The sequence below is a fragment of the Salvelinus namaycush genome, chromosome 1 (genome assembly GCF_016432855.1).
Source record: "Salvelinus namaycush isolate Seneca chromosome 1, SaNama_1.0, whole genome shotgun sequence".
Classification (NCBI taxonomy): Eukaryota; Metazoa; Chordata; class Actinopteri; order Salmoniformes; family Salmonidae; genus Salvelinus; species Salvelinus namaycush.
The window spans coordinates 46,147,665-46,173,159 of record NC_052307.1 but is presented as its reverse complement, the minus strand read 5'-3'; the positions used below and the strand labels follow the sequence as shown (position 1 = coordinate 46,173,159).

The 25,495-nt window shown below is 43.0% G+C and overlaps 1 protein-coding gene across 3 annotated transcripts in view; it reads left to right on the top strand.

Moving 5' to 3' along the window:
- Positions 1 to 25,495, top strand: part of tsc1a (TSC complex subunit 1a) — a 46,025-nt gene that overhangs the window by 1,404 nt on the left and 19,126 nt on the right. For 2 of the 3 annotated variants that reach the window (XM_038989510.1, XM_038989520.1), the window contains 15 exons: positions 7,202 to 7,305; positions 7,848 to 8,000; positions 8,295 to 8,439; positions 8,984 to 9,138; positions 9,260 to 9,333; positions 9,538 to 9,719; positions 10,176 to 10,288; positions 11,215 to 11,383; positions 11,588 to 11,667; positions 12,097 to 12,154; positions 14,063 to 14,167; positions 14,445 to 15,036; positions 15,335 to 15,405; positions 16,902 to 17,068; positions 17,393 to 17,575. In XM_038989510.1, coding sequence (XP_038845438.1) covers positions 7,202 to 7,305; positions 7,848 to 8,000; positions 8,295 to 8,439; positions 8,984 to 9,138; positions 9,260 to 9,333; positions 9,538 to 9,719; positions 10,176 to 10,288; positions 11,215 to 11,383; positions 11,588 to 11,667; positions 12,097 to 12,154; positions 14,063 to 14,167; positions 14,445 to 15,036; positions 15,335 to 15,405; positions 16,902 to 17,068; positions 17,393 to 17,575 — 2,351 coding nt within the window. The remainder of the gene's footprint in view (positions 1 to 7,201; positions 7,306 to 7,847; positions 8,001 to 8,294; positions 8,440 to 8,983; positions 9,139 to 9,259; positions 9,334 to 9,537; positions 9,720 to 10,175; positions 10,289 to 11,214; positions 11,384 to 11,587; positions 11,668 to 12,096; positions 12,155 to 14,062; positions 14,168 to 14,444; positions 15,037 to 15,334; positions 15,406 to 16,901; positions 17,069 to 17,392; positions 17,576 to 25,495) is intronic. The other variant, XM_038989528.1, reaches the window with a different exon arrangement.

Genomic DNA, 25,495 nt, shown 5'->3' with positions numbered 1-25,495 from the left:
CTTGGGACCCAATTACATACAAATCAAATCAAATCAAATTTTATTTGTCACATACACATGGTTAGCAGATGTTAATGCGAGTGTAGCGAAATGCTTGTGCTTCTAGTTCCAACAATGCAGTAATAACCAACAAGTAATCTAACCTAACAATTCCACAACTACTACCTTATACACACAAGTGTAAAGGGATAAAGAATATGTACATAAAGATATATGAATGAGTGATGGTACAGAACGGCATAGGCAAGATGCAGTAGATGGTATAGAGTACAGTATATACATATGAGATGAGTAATGTAGGGTATGTAAACATAAAGTGGCATAGTTTAAAGTGGCTAGTGATACATGTATTACATAAAGATGGCAAGATGCAGTAGATGATATGGAGTACAGTATATACATATACATATGAGACGAGTAATGTAGGGTATGTAAACATTATATTAAGTGGCATTGTTTAAAGTGGCTAGTGGTACATTTTTACATCATTTCCATCAATTCCCATTATTAAAGTGGCTGGAGTTGAGTCAGTATGTTGGCAGCGGCCACTAAATGTTAGTGGTGGCTGTTTAACAGTCTGATGGCCTTGAGATAGAAGCTGTTTTTCAGTCTCTCGGTCCCTGCTTTGATGCACCTGTACTGACCTCGCCTTTTGGATGATAGCGGGGTGAACAGGCAGTGGCTCGGGTGGTTGTTGTCCTTGATGATCTTTATGGCCTTCCTGTGACATCGGGTGGTGTAGGTGTCCTGGAGGGCAGGTAGTTTGCCCCCGGTGATGCGTTGTGCAGACCTCACTACCCTCTGGAGAGCCTTACGGTTGTGGGCGGAGCAGTTACCATACCAGGCGGTGATACAGCCCGACAGGATGCTCTCGATTGTGCATCTGTAGAAGTTTGTGAGTGCTTTTGGTGACAAGCCGAATTTCTTCAGCCTCCTGAGGTTGAAGAGGCGCTACTGCGCCTTCTTCACAACGCTGTCTGTGTGGGTGGACCAATTCAGTTTGTCCGTGATGTGTACACCGAGGAACTTAAAACTTTCCACCTTCTCCACTACTGTCCCGTCGATGTGGATAGGGGGGTGCTCCCTCTGCGGTTTCTTGAAGTCCACAATAATCTCCTTTGTTTTGTTGACGTTGAGTGTGAGGTTATTTTCCTGACACCACACTCCGAGGACCCTCACCTCCTCCCTGTAGGCCGTCTCGTCGTTGTTGGTAATCAAGCCTACCACTGTAGTGTCGTCCGCAAACTTGATGATTGAGTTGGAGGCGTGCATGGCCACGCAGTCGTGGGTGAACAGGGAGTACAGGAGAGGGCTCAGAACGCACCCTTGTGGGGCCCCAGTGTTGAGGATCAGCGGGGTGGAGAGGTTGTTACCTACCCTCACCACCTGGGGGCGGCCCGTCAGGAAGTCCAGGACCCAGTTGCACAGGGCGGGGTCGAGACCCAGGGTCTCGAGCTTGATGACGAGTTTGGAGGGTACTATGGTGTTAAATGCTGAGCTGTAGTCGATGAACAGCATTCTCACATAGGTATTCCTCTTGTCCAGATGGGTTAGGGCAGTGTGCAGTGTGGTTGCGATTGCGTCGCCTGTGGACCTATTGGGTCGGTAAGCAAATTGGAGTGGGTCTAGGGTGTCAGGTAGGGTGGAGGTGATATGGTCCTTGACTAGTCTCTCAAAGCACTTCATGATGACGGAAGTGAGTGCTACGGGGCGGTAGTCGTTTAGCTCAGTTACCTTAGCTTTCTTGGGAACAGGAACAATGGTGGCCCTCTTGAAGCATGTGGGAACAGCAGACTGGGATAAGGATTGATTGACTATGTCCTTAAACACACCAGCCAGCTGGTCTGCGCATGCTCTGAGGACGCAGCTGGGAATACAGTCTGGGCCTGCAGCCTTGCGAGGGTTAACACGTTTAAATGTTTTACTCACCTCGGCTGCAGTGAAGGAGAGCCCGCAGGTTTTGGTAGCGTGCCGTGTCAGTGGCACTGTATTGTCCTCAAAGCGAGCAAAAAAGTTATTTAGCCTGTCTGGGAGCAAGACATCCGTGATTGACTGTAGACCCTGCCACATACCACTTGTGTCTGAGCTGTTGAATTGCGACTCTACTTTGTCTCTATACTGAGACTTAGCTTGTTTGATTGCCTTGCGGAGAGAATAGCTACACTGTTTGTATTCGGTCATGTTTCCGGTCACCTTGCCCTGGTTAAAAGCAGTGGTTCGCGCTTTCAGTTTCACGCGAATGCTGCCATCAATCCACGGTTTCTGGTTTGGGAATGTTTTAATCGTTGCTGTGGGTACGACATCGTCAATGCACTTTCTAATGAACTCGCTCACCGAATCAGCGTATTCGTCAATATTGTTGTTGGACGCAATGCGGAACATATCCCAATCCACGTGATCGAAGCAGTCTTGAAGCGTGGAATCAGATTGGTCGGACCAGCGTTGAACAGACCTGAGCGTGGGAGCTTGCTGTTTTAGTTTCTGTTTGTAGGCTGGAAGCAACAAAATGGAGTCGTGGTCAGCTTTTCCGAAAGGAGGGCGGGGGAGGGCCTTATATGCGTCGCGGAAGTTAGTATAACAATGATCCAAGGTTTTACCAGCCCTGGTAGCACAATCGATATGCTGATAGAATTTAGGGAGTCTTGTTTTCAGATTAGCCTTGTTAAAATCCCCAGCTACGATGAATGCAGCCTCAGGGTGTGTGGTTTCCAGTTTACAAAGAGTCAGATGAAGTTCGTTCAGGGCCATCGATGTGTCTGCTTGGGGGGGAATATATACGGCTGTGATTATTATCGATGAGAATTCCCTTGGTAGATAATGCGGTCGACATTTGATCGTGAGGAATTCTAAATCTGGTGAACAGAATGACTTGAGTTCCTGTATGTTGTTATGATCACACCACGTCTCGTTAATCATAAGGCATACACCCCCGCCCCTCTTCTTACCAGAAAGATGTTTGTTTCTGTCGGCGCGATGCGTGAAGAAACCAGCTGGCTGCACCGACTCCGTTAGCGTCTCTCGAGTGAGCCATGTTTCCGTGAAGCAAAGAACGTTACAATCTCTGATGTCTCTCTGGAATGTTACCCTTGCTCGGATTTCATCAACCTTATTGTCAAGAGACTGGACATTGGCGAGTAGTATGCTAGGGAGTGGAGCGCGATGTGCCCGTCTCCGAAGCCTGACCAGGAGACCGCTTCGTTTGCCCCTTTTACGGCGTTGCTTAGGGTCGCCGGCTGGGATCAGATCCATTTTATTTGGTGGAAGGCAAAACACTGGATCCGCTTCGGGAAAGTCATATTCCTGGTTGTAACGATGGTGAGTTGACGTTGCTCTTATATTCAGTAGTTCCTCCCGACTGTATGTAATGAAACCTAAGATTACCTGGGGTACCAATGTAAGGAATAACACATAAAAAAACAAAATACTGCATAGTTTCCTAGGAACGCGAAGCGAGGCGGCCATCTCAGTCGGCGCCGGAAGTTAATCATACAATACAAAACACAACACATTATTACACAACACTCTACCATAACATATCTACAATACAAAATCAATAATACAAGTAATTGACTAACATTGGTTAAATTATTTGAATTCCATTTCATTCGTTTTTCTGTGCCCTCAATGCGCACGTTGCATAGTTTCTCTAGAGATAAATCAGATCAAGCCCAAACTGTGTGACGTAATAGGGAGTTTTAGTTTCCAACTGGCCAATATTCTACATAGTTTAGTGCAGAAAAACGTGGTAATTAGCTAAAATGACCATAATCCATTGTGAGCCTACTTGTCCGGTCTGTGTGTTTATTTTACGTATGCTATGAGTAGAGACAGAAGAATGCACATTAGAGGGAGGGACAGAGAGCAGTTGCTTCGCAAGGTATCGCTACATAAAAAAAGGCCCTCAGTTTTGCCTATGTAACCGATGTGAAATGGCTAGCTAGTTAGCGTGGTGTGCCCTAATAGCGTTTCAATCGGTGATGTCACTCGTTTTGAGACCTTGAAGTAGTGGTTCCCCTTGCTCTGCAGAGCAAGGGGAACCACTACTTCAAGGTCTCAAGGCGAGCAAGGGGAACCACTACTTCAAGGTCTCAAAGCGAGTGACGTCACCGATTGAAACGCTTTTAGCGCGCACCACCGCTAACTAGCTAGCCATTTCACATCGGTTATATTCACCCCCCTTTCGACCTCCTCTCCTTTTCCGCAGCAACCAGTGATCTGGGTCACGGCACCAATGTAACAGTATAACTTTACGTCCGTCCCCTCGCGAACCAGGGACCCTCTGCACACATCAACAACAGTCACCCACGAAGCATCGTTACCCATCGCTCCACAAAAGCCGCGGCCTTTGCAGAGCAAGGGGAACCACTCTTCAAGGTCTCAAAGCAAGTGACGTCACCGATTGAAACGCTATTAGCGCGCACCACCGCTAACTAGCTAGCCATTTCACATCGGTTACGCCTAAAATGACATACCCAAATCTAACTGCCTGTAGCTCAGGACCTGAAGCAAGGATATGCATATTCTTGATACCATTTGAAAGGAAACACTTTGAAGTTTGTGGAAATGTGAAATTGTAGGAGAATATAACACATTAGATCTGGTAAAAGATAATACAAAGAAAAAACATGTTTTTTTTTCTTTTCATTCCCCCCATCTTTGAAATACAAGAGAAAGGCCACAATGTATTATTCAATTTTAGCTGCAATTTAGATTTTGCCCACTAGATGGCAGCAGTGTATGTGCATAGTGTGGTGGTTAATTTCTTTACCATCAAATGAGAGACAAACTTATCACACACGTCAGAGTCATACTTCAACTAAATCTTTATTCACTTATTAATAAGGGAGCAGGTCAATACAACACACACAAAGTGAATCGATTGAGTGCTTTGCGATAATGATGGCTAGTCAACGAATCACTCTTAGGTGATTAATTGAGACAAAGGTACAAAGGTCTTTTATAGCCAAGATACACCACCTTCAGTCTACTTGACAAACAACAGATGTATGGAATGGGTCACAAGGTTAAGATTTGTGTGAAAGATACGTAAAAACTGTTCTCATTGTGTAGAAACCAGGGTCTGGCCCCGAGCCATCTCTCCCTGGTACCTTTTTATAGAACAGAAACATTAACTCATGCTATGGAATGCGGTCTCTTTTAGGTTTATCACCCAAAGACATTTTAAATCTTCTGTCAGTTTTAAATCTCCCAGAGGCCCATCCTCAGTAGAACACACACAGATGAGTGTTCTAACAACCCCTTATTCTGTTGCATAAAACAACCATTTGATGCAATAACAGTATTATAACAATCTTGTAATTTCTCTCACAATAGTTTGACTGATCCAATAAACCATTGCATTTCTGTTCAAACTGTTGTATCAAGTCTGCCCAAATGTGCCTAATTGGTTTATTAATACATTTTCAAGTTCATAACTGTGCACTCTCATTAAACAATAGCATGGTATTCTTTCACTCTAATAGCTACTGTAAATTGGACAGTGCAGTTAGATTAACAAGAATTTAAGCTTTCTGGGGATTTAACCTCCTGTAGAGGTTTTAACAAGCATATGGAAATTAAAATAATAATCAATGTCCATTTTGGGCTCAAAAATGAGTTTATTATGAAGTTCGATACCCACTGAATTATATATATTTTTGCTACAAATCCAGATAATTCATTAAATAGTGATCTATTCTGATTACTTTTGACATCACACAGGACCATGTGTTGACACAGACCAATCACAGGCCGACAGGCTAGAGGTCACTTGCGCCCTCATGCCATAGACATTAAGATTGACTTGCTCAGGCAGGATGAAAATGACTACATCGACCATGATCCTTTGATAGTTACGGCCACTTTCACCATGATCCTTTGCGTTTTTTGGGCAATGGGGGAGGGGTGCCATTCAGCCCAATTCAGCAATATGGTGCACAAATTCAGTCACTTCCAGTTTCATGCGCCATCGGGAGTTTTCCATAGGAATGCCTGGATGACGTCAGTGCTATCACTATCTACTGGTTTTGTCTAAAGAAAATACATGACTTTAATGATTGATAGTTGGTATTCAGCAGTCAAGTATGCCTTATTTACTTTGAATAACTACTAATATAGTGATTTTTGTCAGACAGCATAGGCAGCAGCTCTATAGTGATGAGATGATGACTTGGAATGAAATAATAAAATCATCATAAATTATGGTTAATAAGTGATAAGCAGTAATGGGCAGTCACTGCCATCATGGGACTTTTATTAATTGTTTTAATCAACCCGCATAATGCATTTAATGTAAAAATGTAATATATATTTTTTAACTGATTTGCTTTTTAATCATCGAAGCCGAACTAGCCTACTCCCTACAGTTTTCAGCGGTTAGCTTTGCCCACGACTGCTTCATATGAGCTACTATCCCGACAAGAATAGAAACGTCAATAATCATCGCTTTCCGAAACATATGGTCCTTATCTTTCATCAGCGAGACAATCCTTCAAATAAAAAAATATACTTACTGTAGCAGTTTTGCAGAGATCCATACAGCTATGGGTGCCTCCATCTGACGAATCTGCAATTGTTACAATTCCCGAGTTATGCTAACACGCCTCTGTCTTCTGTAACATGGAGAGATGGCCGTGTGGGAACACTTACCCTATAAAGGTGTATATCAATTTAACCTTATTTCTCACAGATATGAAAGATAAGGAGGTCCTTATGCTTCCAAAACCGTGCAGCAAGCAATGCGTTTTAATATTCAGACCGAGCATTGGGGCTCTTAACAAAGCTCCCCATACAGAAGATGCCTTTTCCATTACATGACACAAGAGTAATTAGACACTGAGAGTCATGATCAAGTGCTGGGTCCTCTGTAGCTCAATTGGTACAGCAAGGTGCTTGCATCGCCAGGATAGTGGGTTCGATTCCCGGGCCCACCCATACTTAAAAAGTATGCACGCATGATTGTCACTTTGGATAAAAGGGTCTGCTAAATGGCATATGTTATTAACAAATAAACCAACATTTAATGTATTGGCAGGATCTCCTCCTCTCTATGTTCTTGACGTTGTCTCCAGAGCTATATATTGAGATAGATATAATAGCCATGTATTTATTTATCTATAAAAAAAATACATGGCTCTGGTTGTCTCTAGTCATCAACATGTTACTTACATTGATTAGTTGATTCTTCCCTTCTGAATAACAGAGCGAGGATCTGTGCTGGTCAATGGCCTTGTGGATTACTACCTTGAGACCAGCTCTCCACAGGCTATACTCATCCTCTGCTCTGTCAGGGAGCCTCATGACAAGGTGAGCACTGTAGGGTAAAGTTTCCCCGAGGCTCTGATCTTGGGTTAGTTTATCATTTTCTCCGCTAATGGTTAGAATAGGGGGGAGGGAAGTTGATCCCTGATCTGTTTTTAGGGGAATCTTTACCCGGAGCACCAATTGAGTTGCCTAGTCCCAGATCGGTGTGCTGTCCTGCCAACTCCTATTATCATTGGCACGAGTTGGCAGGATAGCACAAACAGAAATGCAACCAGGCTATCAATCCGGCCTCTGTGGATAAAGTGTGGTTTACCGCAGGGATCTCAAAACATAACATTGTGCTCTGAACAATTGTGCTCTGAACAATTTCACAACACATCTTAAACAGAATTATTTATTAATTGACAATATCGCACGGAAGCCATTGTTGACATATTGAATTCCATGAGCAGCCATTGAGTGCTCACCATAGCAAACGTTTTCCAGCTGGAAAAATACTTTTAGGTTAGTCCCTCTGTTTCGTCCAGTTCCTTGTGAATACACCTTTGCACTGGATATGTTAACTTGTCTGTGTTGTCCCGCAGCACCTCCTGGACAAGCTGAACGAGTGCATGGCCAAGCCGGCCTGTCGACTGCCCACCCTTACCCTCCTGGGGCACGTTATCCGCAAGCAGCCCCCCTGGATGCACAAGATAACCCGCTTCCCTCTGCTCACCTCCTTACTCAAATGCCTTAAGGTACATCAGTCAGCGCCTTGGTCAAAAGTAGTGCACTATATAGGGCACGGGAGGTTGGTGGCACCTTAATTGGGGAGGACGGACTCGTGGTAATGGCTGGAGCGGAATAAGTGGAATGGTATCAAATACATCAAATATCACATGGTTTCCATGTGTTTGATACCATTCCATTCGCTCCGTTCCAGCCATTATTATGAGCCGTCCTCCCCTCAGCAGCCTCCACTGATATAGGGAATAGGATGTAATGTGGGACACAGCCATTGAGTTTGCGCTCTCTTTTTTTGCCCAATCTAGACTGACTCTGATGTGGTGGTGCTGATAACTGGAGTTCTAGTGTTGATCACATTGCTACCCGTGATACCCCAGGCAGGGAAGCAGCACATATACGACTTCTTTGACATCTTTGGCCGACTGGCGTCCTGGAGCCTGAAAAACCCAGGTGGTTTAACGTAGATCAGTATTGCCCACATAGAAATACAATTACTAGAAAGGGCGTAGCCCATCAGACCACAGCAATTTGACACAGCAAATCACACCTCTGGGACTACCAACCGTTTCACCTATTTGATCTATTCCATCACTAGATTCAGCTATTCATGGCTTTGATGATTAGTTGACCAATTGAATCAGGTGTGTTAGTAATGGGATAGATGAGATAAACGAAATGGCTGGAGGTTGTCAAGGAGAGGTTGGAGGAACACCCTAAGATCAAACCCATAACCTGTCCCATGGGAAGGAGGAACTGGGATGAGGGGACAGTAGCTCTCTGTGTACTATCTGATATTAGATTTTCCCATCATTAAATGTGTGGTGAATTGTAGTCACAGCCAAACTATTGAGTAGTTAAACTACTAGAGCATCCATGCTCATCTAGCTACAGGACAGGATCTATTTCCTTGGGATCTCATTTGGTAATTTCCTTGGAATTGTGAAATGTTGCCTAACCCCTTTTCTCGCCCCACACCCCACCCTGTGGGCCATAGGGCATGTGCACGGGGTGTATCTGATCCACCTCCATGCCAGTGTGTACTCCCTCTTCCACCGGCTCTACGGCATGTACCCCTGCAACTTTGTCTCCTACCTGCGCTCCCACTACAGTATGAAGGAGAACGTGGACACCTTTGAGGAAGTAGTGAAGGTTAGTACAACAGGACACGCCATACTCACCCCATCCTAGAATCTATGCACACTACATAAATGTATGTTGTGTGAAGAGATGTCTCGTGGTCATCCGTCTCACCAATTTGCTCGTTTCTTAGCCGATGTTGGGGCACGTGCGGATACATCCCGAATTGGTCACTGGAACCAACGACTATGAGCTGGACCCCTCCAGGTAAGCACTCAGAAAGTAGGATTCCCAAATTGCACCCTATTCCCTATATAGTGCACTATTTTTGACCAGGGCCCTGGTCAAAAGTAGTACACTATATAGGGTACCATTTGACGCAACCAAAGACTCTTTCGACTTGTAAGGTCTGACTCGACAACAGCCAAGTTTACACTAATAATAAGGGGTCATGTCAAACCCCTTGGCCAGGTGGAAGAGGTTTGAGATCCACGACATTGTGATTGAATGTGCAAAAGTCTCCCTGGACCCCAAGGAGGCGTCCTGTGAGGAGGGTTACTCCAGCATGCCAGACCACGTCACCATCCATCATCACCTGCGGTCCGGTCTCGACTACACTGCCAGCCCCTACACCGACTTCCTCAGCAGCTTCGGTCAGAGCTCTGACACATTCACTTTGATACAACTCAATCCTAATAAAATATGACCATTGTAGCACAGCTCTGTCCTTAGCCTGGTCCCAGGTCTGTTTGTGTCATCATGTCAACTCCTTGGCACTCATTGAGTTGACATGACGGCACAAACTTACCTGGGACCAGGCTACTCCGTTGTTTGTAACGGAGTAATGCAGTTACAGGCTAGAACAGCAGTTTGGCCAAATACCACTTGGTTACTTAGTTGTAAGCCACGCTTAAGCCACTGCTGTAATTCACAGGTAGAAAAACAATGGTTAAATATTTAATTAGCCTTTTTTGTATTTTTCTACCACAGTGTCTGTTACTTCAGGGGGTCGAAAGAGGTTTTGAGCTGTTCATCAGCGTCCCTGTATTTACAGGTTGTGTGTATATTAATGTTCCAGGTGTGTTTTTTTCCCCCTCCTCCCCACACAGGTAGCTCTGCCTCTACCCCCCTATCGGTTGGCCGACCGCCTCTCTCCCTGTCCTTACCCCAGCTACCAGGGACCCAGTCCTCTCTCTGCAGTCCCCACACCTCTTTCCACCAGGTGGGTCACTGTTCTCCAAGCGAAAACACCCCATTAGTGAGATTACGTTGAAATCCAAAGATTTACAGTTCATATTAGGAAATCAGTCAATTGAAATAAATTCATTAGGGCCTAATCTATGGATTTCACCTGACTGAGAATATGGATATGCATCTGTTGTTCACAGATACCGTAAAAAAAAAATGGGCCTCACGATGGTTCTCAGGATCTCGTCACGGTATTTTTATGCTTTCAAATTGCCATTGACAAAATGCAATTGTGTTCGTTGTCCGTAGCTTATGCCTGCCCATATCATAAGTGCCATCATAGGGCACTCTGGGTCTGCGGTTGTGACACCATTTTGGATGTACTGACAAATTCTCTGAAATGACATTGGCTTATGGTAGAGAAATTAACATTGAATTATCTGGTAACCGCTCTGGTGGACATTCCTGTAGTCAGCATGCCAATTGCAAGTTCCCTCAACTTGAGACGTCTGTGCCATTGTGTGACAAAACCGCACATTTTAGAGTGGCCTTTTATTGCCCCCAGCACAAGGTAAACCTGTAATGGTCATTCTGTTAATCAGCTTCTTGATATGCCACACCTGTCAGGTGGCTGGATTATCTTGACAAATGAGAAATGCTCACTAACAGAGATGTAAACAAATTTGTCCACAAAATTTCAGAGAAGTAAGCTTTTCGTGCGTATGGAACAATTCTGGGATTTCATTTTCAGCTCATGAAACATAGGACCAAAACTTTACATGTTGCGTTTTATATTTTTCTTCGGTGTACCAAGTATATAACATAAAACACTGAAGCTCCCACTGAAAAATTCAGTTATTCTACACAATTGTATTCTATTCTGTATTCCCATTGATTGTGATTCATGTAAATTCTCTTGAGACACAAATGGCCCTCTTGTCCCTGTGCACATGTTTCCAGAACCAACACTGTGAAGTCGACCCCGCTGGGAATAAAGTGTCGATGTGGAGTCCGTCCTCGGATTGTGGATTGACCACACCTCCCACCTCGAGGGGTATCTCTCCTGCCAATGTTCCAGAGCTATCCCAAAGTGCCTCCCATGCCCCCAGCCAAACAGCCAGCACATCAGGTCATTTTTGTTCATTTTTTATTTTACCTTAGTTTTTGCTGGTCAAATACCAGCTGGGGAAAACATATGAAGATCTAGTGAAAGTTAAGACAGGAGAACAAAGAACAGTTACAGTTAGTATACTTTCCGGTGCTACGAAGAGTGTTTTGATGGACTGTCATAAGGACTTTTCACTCAGAATTGTGTGTTCTTGTTTCATCGCAGGTGGGAAATGTCTCAGTCCTGCCCCGACTCTCTCCAATGAGTTTGAGCATGTTTGTTCACCCCCCAACACAACCAATCAGGTATGTACTGTAGCACACAATTTTTACTACCATAATCTTTGTACCAGAACCACTAAGCACTACTCATAGTAGTTAATTACTGAAGATGTTCTTAAATTATTTAATTGGCTAGTACAGATCATAGCGAGAAAGGAAAGTATCTGCAGAGCCAGAGTGTACACTGAACACAAGCAGAGCTGGAAATGCCATCTTCAGCAGAAGTGGCAAACTGAACTAAACTGAACTCCCTCTAAAAGTTACGCAAACGAAGCAATCACTCCACCCGCAGAGTAGAGCCCAGCCTAAGGGAGTTTGTTTGCTCCAGCCAGTGTTGACTGTATTTAGGTTATGGTTGTACCCAGTGTGCTGTTTGTGCGCTGGTTGTGTGTTTGAAGCCAATGGTCCACCCGTAAGACTTTTCATCAGCTGAATTTTTATCTGTTCCGACAGCTGAAGCAGAAACCGAGTGGAGAGGCAGAGAGAGGCAACCCTGAGGTCATCAGTAAAGGTCAGCAGCTTTGCTCATCTCCGAAGAGGAGCAGGTTTCGCTGTCACTATTCAGTGTTTTTTTTATAGAGCCAATGTTAGCCCTTAACACTCATACCCGTATTCGGGTTGAAAATGGCAGGTTTGGACACTGATAACCGACCTAAATTGGAACGCAGTGGCTGTACAGTAACATGCTATACATGATGTCAGAGCTTCGGATCTCCGCTGCACAGCTCTTTATGGGTTTTGACTGACAGTCGTTCTGAACTTGAGCACCCCTCCTGCTAATTGGGCTACTTTTGCTCATTTTCTGTTGTCTGAGTGAGGTAAAGGCTGTAAATTACATATTTTGAAAGATGAGATGCTGAGGATTACAATAAATACTGCTTTGATGTCATAAAAAGAAGCCAAACACCTGTGAGTCCAAATGTGCACTTCACATTTTCATATCATAAAACTCATTGTAATATGCAGTGTAAATATTTATGATCACTATGTTTGATGACATGGCGTTATAACCTGCAATGTCCTGAACAGAAAGAGCCTATGTTGTATTGTGAAGAAAATTTACAACGGACCACGCATCTGAATGCACTCATGCCTCTATTCTATGCTCACCAAAATTAGGATCTCCTTCTCTGAATTGCCTTGTGAAAGCCTAACACTGTAAGATCGTATTTTATAATTTAGCTAGTTATGTTGGCAATTGAACCTGTTTTCAAATTATGCCCAGCTGACTCAGGTTGCGATTTATTATGGACTGTTTTTGGATTGCTTAAACAACGGTTATTGTGTAAAGGTGGGGGATGCAGGGCTGTGTTCCAAACAAAAATAAAAGTGTGCTTGCTCTAGTTCCTCAATGGCACAGCTCGGTTGAGCTCCAAAAAAACACCAAAGTACAGAATGTAAAATGCACATAAAATCAACAGTTTAATGTTTGGATTCAGTCTTTTAAAGTGAACTGTTGTCTTCACCTTTTAGTCTAATAATTTTACCATAATCTCCAAACTGTTCCTTTTTTAATTGCTACAATTGTAATGCATATACTTTACGTAGTTCTTCTGTAATAAATATTTCAATGTAGCCCTGTCCATATAGGCCAATTCCCACAAGTGTAAGGAGTTAAGAACAAATGTCCTCTTATGAGCGATCGTTCACTAGACCAGATTTCTAGCCTATTTTATTATTGCTGGCAATTGCTAGGGCCCTCATGATACGATGGGTATTACGATTCGATACTATGATTTTATTTATTTCTTCCAAACATATGGCTCACAATATGTCTTCTGCAAAGAGACGAGCATGAGAAAATGAGTTTTGACCACTCGGAAATAAGTTTTGAAAAAATGTTGGCTCACTATTTAAAACGATGTAGAATAAGCTATAGGATTTAGAATACTGGAGTTTTGGCGCAGGTACAGCCGACTAGCACTAGCTAATGCTACCTACAGTAGCAAAACATTTGATATTATATATTAAGTTGGAGTCGAATATCAATATAATATTGTCAAAAGATAATATTGCGATATGTAACTATAGATTCCCCCCCCCCCCCCCCCCCAATCCCTACTATTTATTGCCTAAAAGGACTTGTTAGTTCTGTTGACATCGCCAAAGTACCTTTCCTCCCCAATTTTTGGGGGCTTTACGTGACCTTTGCTGTAAATTAAGGCATCACCCGAGACCATTGTAGAATAGAGGTGGCGTTGACGGGACCTGGGTTGAAATGGTATTGCTTGTCTTTGGAATACTTTTTGTTTGATTGAGCCTGTTGAGAGTACCCAGATGGGCGGGGTTTGCACTTTTGCTACTATTCCATTAGTTCCATTGAGGCAAGCTCAATCTAGCGCAGCTGAAATATTTGAAAGAAAACAAATACTATTTGAACCCTGGTCTGGAACTAAGCACTCTCTATGCTCTTTGTCAGGTGCTGCTGGTGAGAGTGTGAAGACCATGTCGTTGACCGAGCTGTCGGACTTCATCAAAGAGCAGGATCTGGACATTCAAAGGATGGAGAATGAACATGATGAGGGTGAATGGTTTTTCCCAATTCATTAAATGGTGTAGGGTGAAGTTGCCCCTATACCAGTGGTCTTTGGTCAGTTTTTCAATTTTCCTCACGAGTGGTTAAGGTTAGGATTGCAGGAGGGAAACCAATCCTTGATCTGTACCAAAGGGAAACTTCACACCAGGGCTCATTTAAATCCCCCCAAACCTACTACGGTATTAATATCTTCCCATGAAAACCACTTGTGTTCAGTCAGTGTGAAAAGCATTGATTTGTTCCATACGCTCTTCTCCCTGGTCAGATGCCATCACAGAGGAGCTCCTGAAATTGACTGAGCAGAAGCACAAGGCAGACCACTCTTTCTACAGCACTACAGAGACACTGACTGGGCCTCAGGAGAAGGAGATGCTCCTCACCACCTCCAACCAGAGCCTAAACAAGGAGGCCCAGCGCCTGGTGTCCACACCCGACAAGAGCGAGTGCTCGGCGGGGGGAGGAGATCAGCAGCTCCCCTGGTCCTTCCGGCCGTGCTTCACCCCCATCGACAACTTGCTGACCGGATTTAGCACTTCTCAGAGCCCCTACAGGGCCGAGGAGGAGGGGGGCTCCGGTCTGGCAAAGTATGGCCTGTTCTCCTCCCCCAGTATCTTCAGGGACCCTGTTAACCCCGTCTACGAGCCTCTGTTTGAGCTGGCCCTGCCCAGGGCTGCCTCTCTGTTCGTGGGGAGGAAGACTTCGGTGGCACTGGCGCAGAGGGCCGCTAGCGACGAGGGGGAGAGGAACGCAAGCAAAGGGGAGGAGGAAGGGGATGAGATGGCGGTAATGTCCCCGCTGGAGGTCCTGGATCGCCTCATTCAGCACGGCAATGAGGCCTATGAAAAAGTGCTCAAGAGGTGAGAGGTTATGGCTGGCTGAGTGTGTTTCGCTACTCTGTCCGTATGGACGACAACCCCTTTATGGAAGTCTGGGCGGGCAAGCCAATTCCTTCCATAGACTAGTACTCCATCCATGTTATTGCTCTCTCATGTGTGATTTCATGATTCACTGGTAGTGGGTCTATCTGTGCATTGATATGAAGTGCTCATGACCTGGCTGTTTGGTGTGCCGTACTATGTATGTCGGTGTCTGTTATTGACCCTTCATTGTGAACTTTACTCACACTCCTCTGTACTGTGTGTGTTCTTGTTATAGATTGCCCATGCCAAACAAGTCAGTAGACTGGACACACTTTGGAGGTAAACAACAGAGTATGAAAGCGAAAGGTATTGCCAAATGTATTGCCACTATGCTATGATGGGGGAGAGGATGAGACAATCCTTTTTTTCATGTCTGCGCTCTCTATCCTACTGCATCCATCTCTCTATTTGTTGGTTTGTGTCTTTTTTTCTAGCAGGTTCCTACCTGTATCTTCTTTGAAAAGCTACATATCAGCTGTAAAATATGGAGTAGGGTGAAGTTGACCCTAAACACTGATCTTGTGTCAGTTTTGCTATTAACCCACTAAGGCTAGGATTGGGGGAGGGGGAGCTGATCATAGATCTGTACCTAGGGGAACTGCCATGAGTGTCTGTGGATCAACCTGTCCTTCTGTTTCTGTCCTCCAAACTCTCCAGTCTAATATTAATTAGATTAACCTATTCAATCCAATGGAATTTGGTTTACTACAGAATCTTACTACAGAATCTGAGAGCCACTGTATCTCATAGTTTCTTGCCCTTTGCTATGGAGTCAAAAGTTCAAGGTCTTTTGATACAATCTGTGCATGCAGTGCTTAGGTTAATGCTTAAAATCTATGCAATATACAGTACCATTTCGTTTTGATCTATACTGAACAAAAATATAAACACAACATTCAACAATTTTAACTATTTTATTGAGTTCCAGTTCATATATAAGGAAATCAGTCAATTGAAATAAATAAATTAGGATTTGACTGGGCAGGGGCACAGCCATGGGTGGGCCTGGGAGGTCTCCCACTTGGGAGCCAGGCCCAGCCAATCGAAATGTGTTTTTCCCCACAAAACGGGCTTTATTACAGATAGAAATACTCCTCAGTTTCATCAGCAGTCCGGGTGGCTGGTCTCAGACGATCCCACAGGTGAAGAAGCCGGATGTGGAGGTCCTGGTCTGGCGTGATTACACTTGGTCTGCGGTTGTGAGGCCTGTTGCACGTACTGCCAAATTCTTCAAAAAAATGACATTGGAAGCTGCTTATGGTAGAGAAATTAGCATTTAATTATCTGGCAACAGCTCTGGTGAACATTCCTGCAGTAAGCATGCCAATTGCACGCTCCTTCAACTTGAGACATCTGTGGCATTGTGGTGTTTGACGAAATTGCACATTTTAAAGTTGCCTTTTATTGTCCCCAGCACAAGGTCCACCTGTGTAATGATCATGCTGTTTAATCAGCTTCTTGATATGCCGCACCTGTCAGGTGGATGGATTATCTTGTCAAAGGAGAAATGCTCACTAACTCAGATGTAAAAATATTTTAAAAAGTTGAAAGAAATAAGCTGTTTGTGCATGTGGAAAGTCTGAGACTTTTTATTTAAGCACTTGAAAAATGGGACCAACACTTTACATGTTGCTTTTATATTTTTGTTCAGTATAATTTAAATAGTTTTTGATACCACAGTACTAATATCTAGTTTTATGTTGAGATGAATAACATGGTCTTGAAAAAATGAGTTTGAAAAAGTAATAATATAAACGTAATATTAAATAATCAAACATTTTGCTGCTGTGTCCTCTCGACAGGCACCACGCCGCTGGACGAGCTGCACACGCTGCGCAGTCAGGTGCTGCTGCTCCACAACCAGCTCCTGTACGAGCGCTACAAGAGAGAGCAGCACGCCATCCGCAACCGCCGTCTGCTCCGCCGCATCATCAATGCCACCGCCATGGAAGAGCAAAACAACTCAATGGTTAATTAAAAACCTTGCACTCCCTGCCCAGTCAGAAGCCATTGAATTCCGAATAGAACATAACTTATTTTTGGAAATGAAAGCATGCATGTTGTTTACCAGGGTCGTATTCATTAGTGCACCCTGTAGCAAAATGTTTTGCAACAGAGAAAAGAAAACAAGCGGTTCATATTGATGCCTAATGAACATGAGTATGAGGTTTCTTTCGGTTGATTTAGGAGCGGTGGTTGACATATTTTTATAAAAACATGTATGGCCTGCTTGTTTTTATCTCTTGAATTTTTGTTTTACTGTATGGTGTGTTGTGATTTTATATGTTTGCAGAAGGCCCAGCTGAAGCTGCAGGACATAGAGATCCAGTCTCTGCAGGCCAGTTTGGTGGAGGAGCAGCAGCGCTACAGGCGCCTGAAGGAGGATGGAGACACTGAGACGGCTTGCCTCCACAGTCAATTCCAACAGCTACAGCAGGGCCATGACCTGTACCTATCCAAGGCTCAGAAGCTGCAGGTGAGCACACAGATGAATAACCACATATAGTACACAGTACCACTTTGACACAGGAGTGAATGTAATACATTTAACCAATCTTATTTTTATGAATCAACCGCCTTATAACCAGGACTTGCATCTTTTCAGGAGGGGGTCTGTATATTTATTTACTGATGTCCAGGAGCCTCATCTATAACCGACGCTTACATTTTACACTAAATATCTACGTGCACCATTTCTGAAAAGACTGCGCACGCACAAAAGTATTGAGATTTATTAACTTGGCGCACGCCATACATACGCATGTTTCCCGTTATAAATCAGACCTTTTGTAAAACTGTGGCAGCGTGAACGAGCATTATAACTGCCTGAGAAACGCACATCATTCACCTTTTATGGTGACCATAACTTCCTTAGTTGCTGTATATGCCTTCTATGGAGGTATTGGAAATGGGCCACAACAGTATCTAAAGGAAATGGCCATGGCAGGTGTTGGCAGAATGTTTTCTTTTGCAGTGACATTTGCCGTTTTGACCGTTTCTGAAAGACCAAAACAATTGCAAATTGTTGTGGACCAGTGAACAGATCGTTTAAATTCAATAATGTTTTGCATCTACTTTTCCCCAAACATAAATATGCTGCACTGCCTGCGAATTCTGAAACATTGTCTGCTTGGAAAACAATAAACTACAGTAGACATACTTACAGTGGTAGCCTACACACTTCAATGCAAAAGATCAACTGTCTGTCCTAGAGGTCGACCGATTATGATTTTTCAACGCCGATGCCGATTATTGGAGGACCAAAAAAAGCCGATACCGATTAATTGCCCAATTTTTTTAATTTTTTTAATGTATTTATTTATTTGTAATAATGACAATTACAACAATACTGAATGAACACTTATTTTAACTTAATATAATACATCAATAAAATCAATTTAGCCTCAAATAAATAATGAAACATTTTGGTTTAAATAATGCAAAAACAAAGTGTTGGAGAAGAAAGTAAAAGTGCAATATGTGCCATGTAAGAAAGCTAACGTTTAAGTTCCTTGCTCAGAACATGAGAACATATGAAAGCTGGTGGTTCCTTTTAACATGAGTCTTCAATATTCCCAGGTAAGACGTTTTAGGTTGTAGTTATTATAGGAATTATAGGACTATTTCTCTCTATACGATTTGTATTTCATATACCTTTGACTATTGGATGTTCTTAAAGGCACTTTAGTATTTCCAGTGTAACAGTATAGCTTCCATCACTCTCCTCGCTGCTACCTGGGCTCGAACCAGGAACACATCGACAACAGCCACCCTCGAAGCAGCGTTACCCATGCAGAGCAAGGGGAACAACTGCGCCAAGTCTCAGAGCGAGTGACGTTTGAAACGCTATTAGCGCGCACCCCGTTAACTAGCTAGCCATTTCACATCAGTTACACCAGCCTAATCTCGGGAGTTGATAGGCTTGAAGTCATAAACAGCGCAATGCTTGAACGCACAAAAGTGCTGTTTGAATGAATGCTTACGAGCCTGCTGGTGCCTACCATCGCTCAGTCAGACTGCTCTATCAATCATAGACTTAATTATAACATAATAACACAGAAATACGAGCCTTAGGTCATTAATATGGTCGATTCCGGAAAGTATCATCTCAAACAAAACGTTTATTCTTTCAGTGAAATACGGTACCGTTATGTATTTTATCTAATGGGTGGCATCCATAAGTCTAAATATTCCTGTTACATTGCACAACCTTCAATGTTATGTCATAATTATGTAAAATTCTGGCAAATTAGTTCGTAAATGAGCCAGGCGGCCCAAACTGTTGCATATACTCTGACTCTGCGTGCAATGAACGCAAGAGAAGTGACACAATTTCACCTGGTTAATATTGCCTGCTAACCTGGATGTCTTTTAGCTAAATATGCAGGTTTAAAAATATATACTTCTGTGTATTGATTTTAAGAAAGGCATTGATGTTTATGGTTAGGTACACGTTGGAGCAACGACAGTCCTTTTCCGCGAATGCGCACTGCATCGATTATATGCAACGCAGGACACGCTAGATAAACTAGTAATATCATCAACCATATGTAGTTATAACTAGTGATTATGATTGATTGATTGTTTTTTATAAGAAAAGTTTAATGCTAGCTAGCAACTTACCTTGGCTTCTTACTGCATTCACGTAACAGGCGGGCTCCTCGTGAGGCAGGTGGTTAGAGCATTGGACTAGTTAACCTTAAGGTTGCAAGATTGAATCCCTAAACTGACAAGGTAAAAATCTGTCGTCCTGCCCCTGAACAAGGCAGTTAACCCACCGTTCCTAGGCCGTCATTGAAAATAAGAATGTGTTCTTAACTGACTTGCCTAGTTAAATAAAGGTGTATAAAAAAAATAATTAAAAAAATAGCCTAAATCGCCGTCCAAAATTACCGATTTCCGATTGTTATGAAAACTTGAAATCGGCCCTAATTAATCGGCCATTCCGATTAATCGGTCGACCTCTAGTCTGTTCACCTGTTAAATTCTGCTGTATGTGAAATCTCCCTCCATTTCGGATGCATACAGCAACAACTAGAAATTATAATAGCCTTTCTAATAGGCTTAATTAAATGAGAGATGGGACAAATGGTAGCCTATCCTAACTTGTTGTAGGCCTATAGGATATTTTGCGAGTGAGGAATTTAATCTGCAATGATCATGGAAATGAAATAAATAAATAATAGGAAATAGATGCTTATTTCTAATTATTTTAAAATGCAAAGAAACTAAATCGATCGACTTTTTCTAGTTGAATAAAGGTTATATAAAAAAGAAAAACATTATTTTTTTTAACGTTGTATTAATTCCTACATTTTAAAATGGATTCAATTTGGGGTTTTGGTCACTGGCCTACACACAAAAGCCCATGATGTAAAAGCGGAATTATGTTTTTTAAATGTTTACTAATCATTTAAAAATTAAAGGCTGACATTTTTTGAGTCAATAAGCCCTTTTTGTTATGGCAAGTTCATAATAACATTTGCTTAGTCACAGAATAAGTTGCATGGACTCGCTGTGTGCAATAACTGTTTCACATGATTTTTGAATGACTACCTCATCTCTGTACCTCACACATAATTATCTGTAAGGTCCCTCATTCGAGCAGGCAATTTCAAACACAAAGACCGGGGACGTTTTCTAATGCCTCCTAAAGAAGGGAACCTATTTTCATATCTTTATTTTTACCTATTTACCAGTCATTGAACATCCCTTTGAGCATGGTGAAGTTATTGATTACACTTTGGCTGGTGTATCAATACACCCAGTCACTTCAAAGATACAGTTAACCTAACATACACCAACCAGAAGCCATGGATTACAGGCAACATCTGCACTGAGCTAAAGGGTAGAGCTGCCGCTTTCAAGGAGCGGGACTCTAACCCGGAAGCTTATAAGAAATGCTATGCCCTCCGACAAACCATCAAACAGGCAAAGCGTCAATACAGGACTAAGATCGAATCGTACTACACCGGCTCTGACGCTCGTCGGATGTGGCAGGGCTTGTAAACTATTACAGACTACAAAGGGAAGCACATTCATGAGCTGCCCAGTGACATGAACCTACCAGACGAGCTAAATTACTTCTATATTTGCTTTGAGGCAAGTAATGCTGAAACATGCATGAGAGCACCAGCTGTTCCGGACGACTGTGATCACGCTCTCCACAGCCGATGTGAGTTAGACCTTTAAACAGGTCAACATTCACAAGGCCGCAGGGCTAGACAGATTACCAGGACATGCACTCCGAGAATGTGTTGACCAACTGGCAAATGTCTTCACTGACATTTTTTATTAAAAAAAGCTTTAAAGATACCATACTTTAGACAAGTTAAACACACCAGGCAGAAGGCTACAAAGGTTAAAGGGCAATCTATAGTACAGGGACAGAGCAAACACCTCACCATTGTTCCTGTAAACAGTCAAGGGATAGGGGTGGAGAAATGCAACCACTCACAGACAGTCATGGCCACAGACCGACCCTCCACTGGACCAAAAATTAAAAGTTTACAATGCTTTAAAAAAAAAAAGAAGAAGAATCATTTTATATAGGCGTGAACAAAAAAACAAGCTCACATTTTAGTCTCTGACCGGGCAAGATGAACAAGGCATCTGTAGGTCACAATCAATAAGCCCATCAACCGTATTGCCCCCCCCCCCCCCCCCCCCCCCAGAAAAAAAACACAAAGAAATGCACATCCAACCCTTAAGTCACAGAGGGGTCAAATACAGACTTATTTTTGTTTTAATATGAATGCCATCAGAGGATGGACTGTTTAAAGTAAGACCGGAATGGAGCCCAAGCCTCATTAAACAGTTTGGGGTTCCCACGTGAATTGAATTGAATTTTTTCTAGTTTCAGAGAGCACAACACATCTCTCACCCAATATTTATAAGATGGGGGAGCTGCCATCTTCCAGTTCTGGACTATTAGCCGTCTAGCTAACAGAGTTGTATAAGCAACAGTGTCCAACTGGATTCTTGACAGGGGGGTACCTATGGGCAGTACTCCAAAAAGGGCTGTAAGGCGGAGACGGATCTATAACAGTGTCATATATATCAGAGAAACATTTAAATATTAATTCCCAGAAACCTGACAGTTTATGACAGCCCCAAAACATATGCAAGAGTGTGGCTGGTTCCATTTTACATCTGACACATGTAGGATCAAAATCAGAGAATATTCTTCCAAGTTTGGCCCCGGACCAGTGGATACGGTGAACCACCTTGAATTGAATGAGGCTGTGTCTAGTGCTAAAAGGGGACGAATGCACCCTGTGCAGCACAGATTCCCAGGTGTCTTCCCCAAGTACCTCCCCCAAATCCTTTTCCCATCGAGTCTTTAAAGGCACCAAAGAAGGGTTCTGTAAGTCATGAATGATTGCATATACATCTGAAATTGCGCCCCTAGGAAGCTTGTTCAGCTCAAAGATGCTCTCTATAGCTATATTTGCAGGCCTATGGGGAAATTCAGGTGTGTTAGCTCTGACAAAGTTCCTAGTCTGGAGATAGCGGAAAAAGTGGGATTGGGGGAGGTTGAACCCTTCCTGTAGCTGAGCAAAAGAGGCAAATGTATCATCAAAGAATAATTGGGCTAGTGAGGAGAGGCCTAGTGAGTGCCAGATGGCAAAAGCCCCATCATTCAAAGATGGAGGAAATAAAATGTTATGATTAATTGGGCCTGATAGAGAAAAGCCTCGGAGGCTAAAGGCTAAACGGAACTGATTCCAAATTTTAAGAGACTGCTTTACAATTGGGTTGAGACACCTTTTGCCAAGGGACACTGGGAGAGACGAGCACAACATAGAAGAAAGTGCAGCAGGTTTACACCATTCAGACTCCATCTGGACCCAGAGTGGTCTAGGGCCAGTAGGATCAGTCTGCAGCCAGTACAGGAGGGCTCTGAAATTTGCAGCCCAATAGTATGTCTGAAAATTTGGTAGAGCTAAACCCCCCAATGACTTAGGCTTTTGTAAATGTTTTCTACCAATCTGTGGTACCTTGCCATCCCAAATAAAATGCATGAATGTTTGATCCAGTGAATTAAAAAAAGATTTTGGAATAAAAATGGGTAAACATTGAAATAAATATAACAATTTGGGCAACACATTCATTTTAATGACATTAATCCTTCCGATAAGAGAAAGAGGTAGCGAATTCCAAAAAGTGAAAGATTGTTTCAAACTGTCTGCTAGAGCAACAAAGGTTTCCTGAAACAAATTTGAATATTTCCTTGTCACTAACTCCCAAGTAGGTGAATTGATCCCGGACAATCCTAAACTGAAAAGTTGTAAAAGAGCACTTTAAAGCAGCCTTATTTACAGGTAAAAGCTCACTCCTGCCTAGATTCAGCTAGTACCCTGAGATTAATACAAACTTTTTAAGAACAGATAAGACACGTGGCAATGAGGTATCAGGGTTAGAGATAAACAAAAGGAGGTTGTCAGCATATAGCGAGACTTTCTGCTCTAAGCCCGTCCTGATTATTCCTTGAATGGCATCATTAGAGCGTAGTGCAATGGCCAGAGGCTCGATTGCCAAAGCAAACAAGGGGGAGAGTGGACAACCCTGTCTGGATCCGCGATGCAAGAGAAAATAGTCAGAGGACAAGTTGTTAGTCCGTACCGAAGCCATGGGGGAAAAATAAAGAATCTTTATCCACGCAATGAATTTGGGGCCAAAGCCAAATCTATAAAGGGCAGCTGTTAGGTAATCCCACTCAACGCGGTCAAAAGCTTTTTCCGCATCAAGTGAGACCACCACCTCCGGGTCCCCCGACGCTGGGGAGTACAGTATATTCATAAGGCGCCTAATATTGAAAAACAAATGCCTATTTCTCACAAAGCCAGTCTGGTCAGAGTGTATTACTTGGTGCAGCGAGCCTTCCACACGGATGGCTAAAAGCTTGGCTAGGATTTTGTAATCACAGTTTAAAAGCGAGATTGGGCGATAGGATCCACATTCTAGTGGGTCTTTGTTTTTCTTTAAAAGTAATGAAATTAAAGCCTGATAAAGACTAGGCGGGGTAGCTTTGAGGTATTAAGGCACTCTGCAAATAATCGGGACAAGAATGGGCAAAGCAGACCAGAAAACGTCCTGTAAAATTCGGTTGGAAAACCGTCCGGACCCGGTGATTTACCACTTTTCATTGCGGACACTGCTGTTGCAATCTCCTCAGGTGTAAATTCTTCTTCTAGACAGTCATGGGAGTCTGTATCAATTGAAGGCATATTCAAGCCATTAAAAAAGGAATCAATCAGCAAAGGGTCTTGAGGGGATTCAGAGGTGTATAGCGCAGAGTAAAATTTTTTAATTGATCATTGATCTCTTTATGTATAACTGTGGTGGCACCAGACGGGGTCCTTATTTGTGGGATTAAATGTGAGGCCTCAGATTTACGGATCTGATGTGCAAGGAGTTTACTGGCCTTGTCCATACACTCTGTACCGAGCTCGCAAGAGTAACTGTTCAGCTTGCCTGGTAGAAAGCTCATCAAATTCAGATTGGAGTAGTTGGCGCTCTTTATGCAGATCAGAGGAAGGAATCGTAGCATACTTCTCATCCAATGTGGCTATGGATTCGCTCAGATCCCGAAGTCGCTGAGAGCGAACTTTGTTTTGGTTGGCTGTATAAGAAATAATTTGGCCACGTAGGTATGCTTTGAGAGACTCCCATATGGTAGAGCAGGACATACCTGGTGTTGAATTAGTTTCTAGGAATAAGGTGATTTCAGAAGAAATGAAATTGACAAACTCCTTATCTGAGAGTAAAATGGGGTTAAGACGCCATTGATAACACATAGGAGGTCGCTGGGGAAACTAGTTCAAGCACTAATGGTGAATGGTCAGAAATAACAATACTCTCGTAAGTACACCGCCGAAGGTTAGGCAGAAGTTTTTTGTCCAAAAAGAAGTCATCAATCCGGGAGTATGTTTGATGAACATGAGAATAAAAGGAATACTGTCTATCTGTAGGATGTAGGAAACGCCAGGCCTCAAACATAGCATATTTCTGAAGAAAAGATTGAATAAGTAGGGCACATTTAGATGGGCCTGTACTTCTTCGTGAGGACTTGTCAAGAACTGGGGACATTTTACAGTTGAAATCCCCCCCTAAAATCAACTAATGAGAATCTAAATTGGGTATAGCAGATAAAAAGGAATAAATTAAACTTGTGTCATCCCAATTGGGAGCATAAACACTAGCCAAAACAAGAGGGATAGAAAACAGTTTACCGGTTACTATGACGTATCGTCCCTTAGGATCAGCAATAACCTCAGAAGCTACAAAGGGAATAGATTTATCAACCAAAATGGCAGCACCTCTTGATTTACTATGAAAGTTAGAGTGGAACACTTGACCAACCCAGTCCCTACGCATCCTAAAATGCTCACCA